This window comes from Fistularia commersonii, chromosome 26 (assembly GCF_037954325.1).
Source record: "Fistularia commersonii isolate RoL2024-O1a breed Wild chromosome 26, RoL_Fcom_v1.0, whole genome shotgun sequence".
NCBI classification, from domain to species: domain Eukaryota; kingdom Metazoa; phylum Chordata; class Actinopteri; order Syngnathiformes; family Fistulariidae; genus Fistularia; species Fistularia commersonii.
In genome coordinates this window covers 515,472-525,856 of record NC_141309.1, presented here as the reverse complement: position 1 = coordinate 525,856, position 10,385 = coordinate 515,472, and the positions used below count along the sequence as shown (strand labels likewise).

Genomic DNA, 10,385 nt, shown 5'->3' with positions numbered 1-10,385 from the left:
GCCGCGGTCCATGAAGGCTCCGCGGCGGCGGCCCCGGGTCCCAGACCGACGTCTGACGTCCGGACCCGCACTGACAAAAGCCATGACGCCGAGCGGCGAGCCTCTGGAGATCAGCTGCGGGGAGCTGCTGCGGGCCCTGCGGGCCCCGCGGGGCCGCCGCGCCGTGCTGCTGGACTGCAGGCCCTTCCTGGAGTTCTCCGCCGCGCACATCCGCGGCTCCCGCAACGTCAACTGGAACTCCATGCTGCGCCGCCGCTCCAAGAGCTCGGCCGTGGCCCTGGAGTGGCTGGTCCCGGACAGGGCGCTCCTCGGCCGGCTGCGGCGCGGAGACTTCTCGCCCGTGGTGGTGGTGGACGGAGGAGGAGGAGGAGGCGGCGGCGGCGGCGGCGGCGGCGGGCCGCGGCCGGACGGCGTGGCGCAGATGCTGCTCAGCGCCCTGCGCAACGAGGTCCAGGCGCGGGTCTGCCTCCTGCAAGGTACCCAACACACACACACACACACACACACACACACACAGACACACACACACACACACTTTAAATATATGCACAAGTAACAACATTGCAACATTTTTCCCACAACCAAGACTCAAAACCTTAGAAACAATGTCAAAGTGGACTCTTGGATGTGTTCAGTTATACACACACACACACACACACACACATAGATATAGTGTATTCCAGATATAAATTCAAAACCCCGGGCTATGAATCATCTATGAATCATCTTGGGCTTAATTGTGTTAACCAGACAAATATACAGTTAAGTCATAACCATGGGTGCACATATATAGATAGATATTCTTAGTCTACCCTACTTGGACGTGCGCGCGTGTGTGTGTGTGTGTGTGTGTGTGTGTGTCTATACATAAACACACTCAGCCTGAATAATGCATGTACCCCATTAGTTGCCAGCTAAGCCAGTAAAGTTGTGTGTGTGTGTGTGTGTGTGTGTGTGTGTGTGTGTGTGTGTGTGCTGCTTTTAATTTTTCTCCCCCCCCCCCCCCCCTCCGCTCGCTCCCTTGTGTGGAGTTAAAGCCGTGTGACCTCCTTTCCAGGTGGATTTGAGGGATTTTCAGAGGCCCACCCGGAGCTGTGCTATAACGCCACTGGTGAGGTTGCGTCCCGCATGGAGGCGGAGCCTGCGGCGACGGGCCGGAGCACGCCTGCGTACGATCAGGTCAGAAAGTAAATCAAGGTGCAACGGAAGGAGGAGGCGTGGCGTGGCGTGGCGTGGCGGCTAACCCTCTTCCTGTGTGTGTGCAGGACGGCCCGGTGGAGCTGCTGCCCTTCCTGTTCCTGGGCAGCGCCGTCCACTCGGCCCGCAGGGACACGCTGGCGGCGGCGGGCATCACGGCCGTGCTCAACGTCTCGTCGTCGTGTCCCAACTTCTACGAGGGGGAGCTGCGGTACCTGAGGATCACGGTGGAGGACAGCCTGGCGGCCGACATCAGGGCCTGCTTCTCCACCGCCATCGCGTTCATCGGTAAGAAGAGAAATGTCCTTAAGCGGCTCGGGCTCGGCGTTCTCGTTCCAGCCGTCCGGTGCTTCGGCCAGAAGGTCACTCTCGGTTCTTCTCTCCAGATTCGGTGGAGCAGAGCGGCGGCCGGGTGCTGGTGCACTGCCAGGCGGGGATCTCCCGCTCCGCCACCATCTGCCTGGCCTACCTCATGCACGCCCGCCGCGTTCGCCTGGACGAGGCCTTCGACTTCGTGAAGCAGCGGCGGCAGGTCATCTCGCCCAACCTGGCCTTCATGGGACAGCTGCTGCAGTTCGAGACGGACGTCCTCTGCCAGGGATGAAGGAGCCTGGAACCGGCAGCTGGAGGACGGCGGCCCGTGATGCCGGCGCCGCCAGAACCTGCGGGAGGCCCTCTGAGAAGATGTGACTCTCAGCCGGCCTCCCTTCAAATGGTGCCTCTTTTGGAATGTGTGTGTGTGTGTGTGTGTGTGTGTGTGTGTGTGTGTGTGTGTGGACTCCGGTGCCTGATCTTCTCCAAGGGCTTTCTGACCTCCACAGTACCTGCTGTGACGACCCCGTGACCTCCTGTCTAACTCGTCCCGGAGCACTGACCCAGCGTGGGCCTCTGAAGGTTCTGGGAGGTGGTACCTTCAGAGGACCACAACCCTCAGAGACGTCCTCTCCATATGTACATAGGATATTTATTTATTTCTATACCCGTCGTCATGGAGACGGGGGTCCGTTTCTGCACTTTACACGCCGTTTCAAAGGATTTCTGTTTTTTTTAGTGAAATAAAGCAAATCTCTTGAACAGTGTCTGGTTGTTGTCATGTCCTCTTTTGAACATCTTCGCTTCTTGTTCTTCTCCGGGCCGCTGCCATCGGAGGTCTCCGCAGCCTGCCTCCATCTAACCTCCTGTCCTCTGTCCGTGGACCTCCTCTCTGGTCTTCATCCAACCTCAGCATCCTCCTACCCAGACCTCCACCATCCCTCCTCTGTCCACCTCCGTGTGACGAGACATCCAGCACATGCTGTCCCTCTTCCTCCCTGATCCTCTCCATCCTCTTTCTCCAAACCATCTTCCACATCTACGGCATGACTTCTCATTTCTCATCCTGACCTCCTACACTTGGGTGGGTTCCTCGCTCCTCAGTGAACGTCTTCCTCCCTGTGACGTCTTGCAGCTCGGCCAGCATTTCAAAAACCCGGGAACACGAAGACCTCGCTCCTCCATGGGGAGGTGGAGGTTTCTCGTGCAGACAGACAGGAGACCACCGGTGGTCCACCTCCACAGGTGCAACCTTCTCAAGGACCTCAGATTTCACCGTTCATCAGGTCTTCATTGATACTCCTGTGAGTCATGTAGTCAGATTACCTGCGTTACTTACGTTTCTCGCTCCTTGGTACTTCACTCCAGGATGAGGCGTTCAAAATATCTATCGTGTGTGTGTGTGTGTGTGTGTGTGTGTGTGTGTGTGTGTGTAATGAGGACTGTACAGGAAGTGCTCAGCTGAGAGCGGGTGATTTAATTAGAGTTACACAGCGCCCTCTTCCGGTCATCTGGGTGCTGGAGCCGGTCTGCCGGTCCCGGGTGTCCAGCAGGTGGCGCTGTCCGCCCTCTCATCTCCGTCCAAACCACCAAACTACACTCACGTAAAAGCCAGGACTTCATCACTGTCACATCCAGTACGGGAGTGTGTGTGCGTGTGTGTGTGTGTGCGTGTGTGTGTGTGTGTGCGTGCGTGTGTGTGTGCGTGTGTGTGTGTGTGTGTGTGTGTGTGGTCTGAATGTTCATCTGCATGTAGTGCGGGACACGTTCCTCCTCCGGTCCTGGTCCTGGACGAGATGTTTCCTCACCTGCACTGCGGTCGTGCACGTCATGCTGCACACTGAGCGTGCGCGGCAGGTCGCGAGGGTCACGCGTGTCAGAAGAGAAACCCGTGCAGATGATAAACACGTACACGCGCACGCGCCACACTTGGCAAGTTCTGTCTGGGAAGCAACCGTGTGATCATGTGTGTGTGTGTGTGTGTGTGTGTGTGTGTGTGTGTGTGTGTGTGTGTGTGTGTGTATGTGTGGTGCTGGATCAGAAGCCGGGTCCAGGTCCACGGGACCGGGGCGGTGCGTGGGTGCGCAGCGTGTCCGCGCCGGGCCGCTCCGAGCGCACCGGGCGGCGGCTCGGTGCGGCCGGCGCGGCCCGGGCAGGCCGGGAGGCGGCGGCGGTCTCGGCCTCCAAGCCGCGGGCGGGACAGCGGAAGGACCCACGCGGGGATGGAATCCCACCCGTGACCCGGCGCGTCCGCGGGGCGAGCACAGTAAACGCGCACGGATTCCCCTGCGATGCCTCTGGACCGGCCCGCGGGTCGAGTCTGCTCCCCGGCGCTGCAGCCCTTCCACGTCACGCACAAGTTTGCGTAACCGTGACACCGACCACCCCCCCCCCCCGCCCCTCCCACCCGGGATCCGTTTTTCTCCGTGAACCCGAGCGGCCCGCAGAAACACGCACTTGATTGGAGAGCACTCCGCGTCCTGCCGCGGTATATTTAGAAAGCCGCGGCGTGGAGGGAAAATGTGCAACCATTATTGGCTGATGGGTCACACAATCCCACTCAGCGTTCAATGGCAGCCTATGATTAGTGTGTGTGTGTGTGTGTGTGTGTGTGTGTGTGTGTGTGTGTGTGTGTGTGTGTGTGTGTGTATGTGGAGGGGGGTTGCAGCTGAAAAACAAGCACACCGGACCACCTACCCACGGACCATTCATAAGTCCGCGTGTGTGGGACGGCGTGCGTGTTTTCTGTTTTCCGCCGTTTGTTGATCCCGCATAAGCCGCCCACGCGCGCACACGCACGCGCAGCGGTGGGACGGGCGGGTCAGAGCTGATGCAAAGCAGCCGGAAGCGGCGGCCGTGACGCGGAGTCTCGCCCGGTAAATCAACCGGCGGGTGCCTGACTTGTGTCAGGCGGAGGGCCGCCGCGGGAGCCGCTACTGCCCCGGGGGGCAAATGCGTGGGAGGGGGAGGGGGAGGGGGAGGGGATGGAAGGGGGTTAATGCATGCGCACATAAAGCGTAAAGTGCCTCCTTCTTTTCCCTGAAGCTCCGGGAGACCGAACACATGCTAGAATGATACGGTTCCACCATTTATACGGTATATACGGTATATATAATATGCTGAGATACACACGCATCCCATAATATGCACATGTTACACGCCCTGCCGTGTGAGCGCACCTGCCTCTCACGCAGCTCACACACACCAGCCACACCGGGACGGACGGTGGGCCGCACTTTACTGGACATGACCTGAAGAGGTGTGTGTGTGTGTGTGTGTGTGTGTGTGTGTGTGTGTGTGTGTGCATGAATTTAAGCCCGGTAGACAAAGTTGTGGAGAAGATTGATGGAGATGATCAGGACAGATGACATCTCTGATGCAGCCTGGTGAGGATGGAGATGAAGATGATGGAGATGGAGATGAAAATGAAGATGAACTGGAACATGGTGATGATGATGATGATGATGATGATGATGATGATGATGATGATGATGATGATGGTGATGATTTCAATGGTGATTGTGACGAGGATGGTGATGAAGAAAACGATGTTAATAACTTGAAGATGGTGATGAGGTTCCTCTGTTCTTCTGAAGCAGATGTGGTTCCTGTCAAACACACCCCGAGTTAATTGCCCCCCCCCCCCACTCCGGAGTAAGTTGATCCATTGGAGTGAAGGAGGAGGAGGTGGAGAAGAAGGAGGAGGAGGAGAATATGGAGTAGGAGGAGGAGGAAGAGAAGGTGGAGCTCCGAGATGGAGAAAGTGAAGGATCCCATGACGCTCACGGTCCCGGAATGACATCACCGGGTCTGAAGAAGCGCAGGCGCCCCCCCCCCCCTCCCCCGCCCCGCCCCGCCTCCCCCCGCCCCGCACACACACCCCCCTTATTAGATTGGTCGGTGTCCGCGGGAGGAGATGCTGCTGCGCCTCTGCCAGGAGCCCACGGAGCCGTGGCACCGCCGACACGGACGCGCCGCGGAGCCGCTGACACGCAGTCCGGGCCCGGGAGGGGCGTCCCGGTGAGGCTGGACAAGTTGGGCTCGGTCCGCCCGCCGCGGCCGGGCCGTCCTGCGCCCGGTGGCCGCAGCCCACAGGAGACGCTCCGGCGGGACGCGCGTCCGCGGGCTGGAGCGCGCGTACGTCCCGCAGCCTGAAGGTCCGCCGCCCGCCCTCAGCGGGGGAGGGGTGCGCGTGCGCGTGCGCGCCAAGACGCCAAACTCCCCGTCCTCTCGCCGGCGAGAAGTAGATAAGTCTGCGTCGGGAGACGCGGCCGCAAGTCCTGGTCCCGGTCCCGGTCTCGGTCCCGATCCAAGCCGCCGAAAGACGCCGGTCGCCGGATCATGACCCCCCGGGCCGGACCGGGGCGGGTCGGCGTGCGGGCGTGTTGAGGAGGACCCGGGAGCGTCTGGAGACGGGCTGCGGCGCGCCGCCGGGGAGGATGCGGGGCAGCTAACATCTGGAACATCTGCAGGAGACACGACGAGGACGAGCGGGCAGGTAAGCACGTCCGTCCGTGCGTCCGTGCGTGCGTCCGCGGGTTCGAGGCTGGCGCGTCGCCGTTGACGTGGTGGCTTGTCTTTGAACCAGATTCCCGGAGAGCTTCTCGCGCCATGGCGTCGGCCGCGGACGGCGGCTGCTCCCTGGAGCTCGGCGGCTGGAACACCACCGGCAGCGGCGGCGGCGGCGGCGGCGCCTCGGCGCCCTGCAACCAGAGCGTCGCCCAGGAGGCGCCCTACTCCCCCGAGGCCACCGCCATCTTCGCCACGGCCATCACGCTCATGGTGGTCTTCACCATCGTGGGAAACATCATGGTCATCATCGCCGTGCTGACCTCCCGGTCCCTCCGGGGGCCGCAGAACCTCTTCCTGGTGTCCCTGGCCGCCGCCGACATTTTAGTGGCCACGCTCATCATCCCCTTCTCCCTGGCCAACGAGCTGCTGGGCTACTGGTACTTCAAGTCCCTGTGGTGCGAGATCTACCTGGCGCTGGACGTGCTCTTCTGCACCTCCTCCATCGTGCACCTGTGCGCCATCTCGCTGGACCGCTACCTGTCCATCTCCAGGGTGGCCTACGGCCGCCAGCGGACTCCCAAGCGCATCAAGGGGGCCATCGTGGTGGTGTGGCTCATCTCGGCCATCATCTCCTTCCCGCCGCTGCTGTCCCTCAACAAGAGCGAGGGCTCGGACCTGGAGAACGAGAGGGGCCCGCAGTGCCAGCTCAACGACGAGAGCTGGTACATCCTCTACTCCACCGTGGGCTCCTTCTTCGCCCCGTGCCTCATCATGATCCTGGTCTACGTCCGGATCTACCAGATCGCCAAGCAGCGTTCGCGCTCCCTCCCCGGGGAGCCCCGCAAGGAGGGGGCCGCCTGCGCCACGCCGAACCAGCCGGCCCGCCACGCGCAGGCCAACGGCAAGAAGGAGGAGGAGAGCCCGCCGTCCAGCCAGACCTCCAACCCCAGGCCCCCGGACCTGGCCGTCACCCCGTCGCCGTCCCCCGGGGAGAACCCGGCGCCGCAGAACCCCGCCGCCAACAACCTCCTGCAGCCTCCGTCCTCCTCGACGGCCGCGTCGGCCTCGCCGGACGCGGCCTCCCCCGCGGCGCCGCCCGCCTCGGCCGCCGCCGCCAAGACCAAGGAGAAGGGGAAGAAGGGGAAGAAGGCCAAGCGTCAGGCGGGGAAGAAGGCCGACAACAACAACGGCGACAGCTCCAGCACCGACAGCGACATGGAGGCCAGCAACGGCGGGGGGCGGGGCAGCGCCAGCGCGCCCGGGTCCCCGGCGGGGGGCGGCGTCCACTCCCCCGCCTCGCTCAAGCGCTACCGGGATATGGTCTCCACCTCCAAGGGGGCCCAGCTGGTGCCGGGCCGCAAGTCCAAGATCGACAAGAACCCCGGCGACGCCCGGCGCAAAGCCATGGTCAACCGGGAGAAGCGCTTCACCTTCGTCCTGGCCGTGGTCATCGGCGTGTTCGTGCTCTGCTGGTTCCCCTTCTTCTTCTCCTACTCGCTGATGGCCGTGTGCCCCGAGACCTGCATCATCCCCGACCCGCTCTTCAAGTTCTTCTTCTGGATCGGCTACTGCAACTCCTCGCTCAACCCCGTCATCTACACCATTTTCAACAAGGACTTCAGGAAGTCTTTCAAAAAGATATTGTGCGCCTGCGCCGGGACCAAGGGCACGTTCTTCTAGCCCGGGGAAGGGGAGGGGTGACGGCTGGAGTGAGGGGGGGTGGATGAGGGGGGGCGAGGACGCCACGTCTGCGGTTTCCGGGGCGACGCACGGACGGACGACCCGCTCGCCTCCTCAGAACACTCAAAGGGCTGTTTTTAAGAATACGCTGAGCTGTGAAAACGGGGGACTGTGAGGTCACGGCTCACAGCTGATAGAGACAGCGAGAGGGGTCAGGGGGGTCGGGGGGGGGTCGTGGAGGTCGGGGGTCGGGGGGGTCGGGGGGTGCGCAGCTAATCCAGTCACAGATACAGTACACTAATCTGCTTCGCATCGCTGGACCGCCCATTACACGAACAAACGTGGAAGACATTTCCCCCTCGGCTCCCGGGAGGGACGGGTGGTGCTGGGGAACAGGAAGTGTGTGTGTGTGTGTGTGTGTGTGTGTGTGTGGGGGGGGGGGGGGGGGAGAGCGAGAAGGACACACCCTGGTTCTCCTCGGCCAGGAAGATAGAGAAAGAAAAACCCAGCCTAGATTCCTCAGAACCCGGGGGGGGGGGGGTTGTTTATCAATACAGAGCACAAAGATCACACCGGATCAGCGCTGACTTGTTACGTCTGCAGCCGCGGCTGCGGGGGAAAGGTGTTTCTCCAAGAAAGAAGCTTCTGAAGATGTGGGGGGGGGGGGGCATTTTGGATTGGGATGAGAAGGTTAAGCTGTAACTGTAAAACGAAAATGTCTGATGTGGGCGTGGGGCGGGGGGGCGGCGGACATCTTGACGGGCGAGAGAAGCCGGCGTCCCGAAGCCGTGTCAGGTGTCCCGCCGAGCGGCGGCAGATGATCCACCCTGGGGTTTTTGCTCCTCCAAGCGTTCCACCGAGGACCATTTAGCTGAGTCACTCGCACCTCTGACGCACCCCCCCCCTCCCCACCGCACCGGGGCCGTTGCCGCGAGGCTCGGAGATAAATGGTACTTTTATTTCTGCGCTTTGCAAACAGAGGTTCTTCAGTTCCCCTGCAGAACATGTGTCTGCGTGAAGAGCACACGGGCTTATTGACTCACTGGGACAAGGGCTGTCAGCAGCAACACTTCAATTTACTAATTGTTTATTCTGCTGACCTGTGTGCGTGTGTGTGTGTGAGAGCGCGCTCGTGTGTGTGTGTGTGTGTGTGCATGTGTGTGTGTTTTCTCCTGTAGAAAGTGTTAGTGCCTCCTCTGGCTGCTATGAACTCCAGATCTACTGTAATATGGATGAAGCAGCGGCGTGCCCCCCCCCCGCCCCCCCCACCCGTGTGTCATGTGATCATTTGTGATTGACGGGGGGGCCGGGGGGGGGGGGGGGGGGTCGTGTCCGTTCGCTAAGGAAGTCTTATGGACTGTAAGCCGGCGTTCACGAGTTGTCGCCCCGGTCTGACTCTCATCGCTTTGACTTGGATATTTCTTTGGGCTCGCCGTGACGGGAGGCGATGATCGTAAACTCTACTTATTTATTTCCGAGTACTTTGTGTTCCCCGTCTTTAACTATTTATTGTTGGGTAACTGTGTATCTGGCCCGCGGGGCGCAGGCCGGCCCGGGCAGAGCGACGACAAGATGGCGGGGATCGGTGACGAGGCGGCACCCGGGCCGGGAGAGTCCGCCTTTTGTGTATAATTGAAAGAAGTTATCATCCGTTCTTCATGGAGCTGCACCAGTTTAATCACGGCTACATTTATGGATTTGTGATTTCACGGCGGGAGGACCTCCTTCGGCGTCACACCGCTGCCGGACCCGCAGGCCGGCGTGGCGACGCGCGCTCGGATCCGGCCGGACACTTTCCGCCGCCGAGCCTACAAGCCATACCGCGGATCTGCTCCGAGGCCTGGGCGGCGGGCAGGAACGGCGCCGTGGCATCCGCCGCCGCCGCCGCTCCCCGTCCTCGCCCGAAACCATTTATTTTTCTCTCTCTATGAATGCGAACCGCTAAAGCAAAGCATTGATATGTAAAACAACCTCGGAGGTGGTGCGTCCACGGCCGCTCCTCTTTAGATATGAGTTGCTGCTCGAACCCTCAGCCATGGCTTAATGTGGTGAAGCTGCTGCTGTGTTCTTTTCACGTATGATTTATTGTTTCCGATGAAAGCGCTTGTATCGTCGCCTCTCCTGCCGCGCTCGGACCGGGCCGCGCGGTCCGAGCCCCGCGGTCCCATCTGTGACCATCTCCTCCGGTTTGAAAATAAAGCTACGTGGAAAAACAGGCGCGGTGTCCCCGGTGTGTTTGTTCCCGCGGCGACGGGACTCCAGATGATCCACACAAACACCATCTCGTCCACTGTGGTGGCACGTCTTCAGCACCGGGTCCGGGACGTCCTTGGAGGCCGCTGAGCAAGCATGGAGGCAAGCAGACCGAAGAATCGAAGCATGTTGGAGCGTGCTCCGCTCTCACACACACACACACACACACACACACACACACATTAACACGCACACACACAAGCATACACCTGTGACGGCTCATGGAGGTCATCAGGACGGGCAGTGATTCACAGCGGAGACACAGCGGTGGACACTTGGTGGATTTGTCAACATGCTCCGGTGTTAAATCACTCCCTCTCTCACACAGACACACACTCACACATAAACACACTACAGACATATAAACACAACCACACACACGGTGGCTCTCAGAGGACGTTACCCGCCGCACCGCCTGCTCCCCCAACACA

At 60.8% G+C, this 10,385-nt stretch overlaps 2 protein-coding genes across 2 annotated transcripts; both read left to right on the top strand.

Moving 5' to 3' along the window:
• Positions 1–2,266, top strand: dusp2 (dual specificity phosphatase 2). The gene is made up of 4 exons (XM_086173884.1): positions 1–476; positions 1,058–1,179; positions 1,266–1,485; positions 1,584–2,266. The coding sequence occupies exons 1-4, from the start codon at positions 11–13 to the stop codon at positions 1,799–1,801; spliced, it is 1,026 nt and encodes a 341-aa protein (XP_086030010.1). The 5' UTR covers positions 1–10; the 3' UTR covers positions 1,802–2,266.
• A 3,149-nt stretch (positions 2,267–5,415) lies between these two features.
• Positions 5,416–7,701, top strand: adra2b (adrenoceptor alpha 2B). Its single transcript, XM_086173767.1, has 2 exons — positions 5,416–6,007; positions 6,098–7,701. Exon 2 carries the CDS (start codon positions 6,121–6,123, stop codon positions 7,699–7,701), a length of 1,581 nt encoding a protein of 526 aa, XP_086029893.1. The 5' UTR covers positions 5,416–6,007; positions 6,098–6,120.
• Positions 7,702–10,385: the final 2,684 nt, after the last annotated feature.

Bases quoted from the DNA above. Each gene is read 5' to 3' on its own strand.
- adra2b (XM_086173767.1), top strand. From the start codon at position 6,121: ATGGCGTCGGCCGCGGACGGCGGCTGCTCCCTGGAGCTCGGCGGCTGG.
- dusp2 (XM_086173884.1), top strand. From the start codon at position 11: ATGAAGGCTCCGCGGCGGCGGCCCCGGGTCCCAGACCGACGTCTGACG. The intron at 477-1,057 runs GTACCCAACACA...CCTCCTTTCCAG, and splicing joins GCGGGTCTGCCTCCTGCAAG to GTGGATTTGAGGGATTTTCA. The intron at 1,486-1,583 runs GTAAGAAGAGAA...TCTTCTCTCCAG, and splicing joins CACCGCCATCGCGTTCATCG to ATTCGGTGGAGCAGAGCGGC.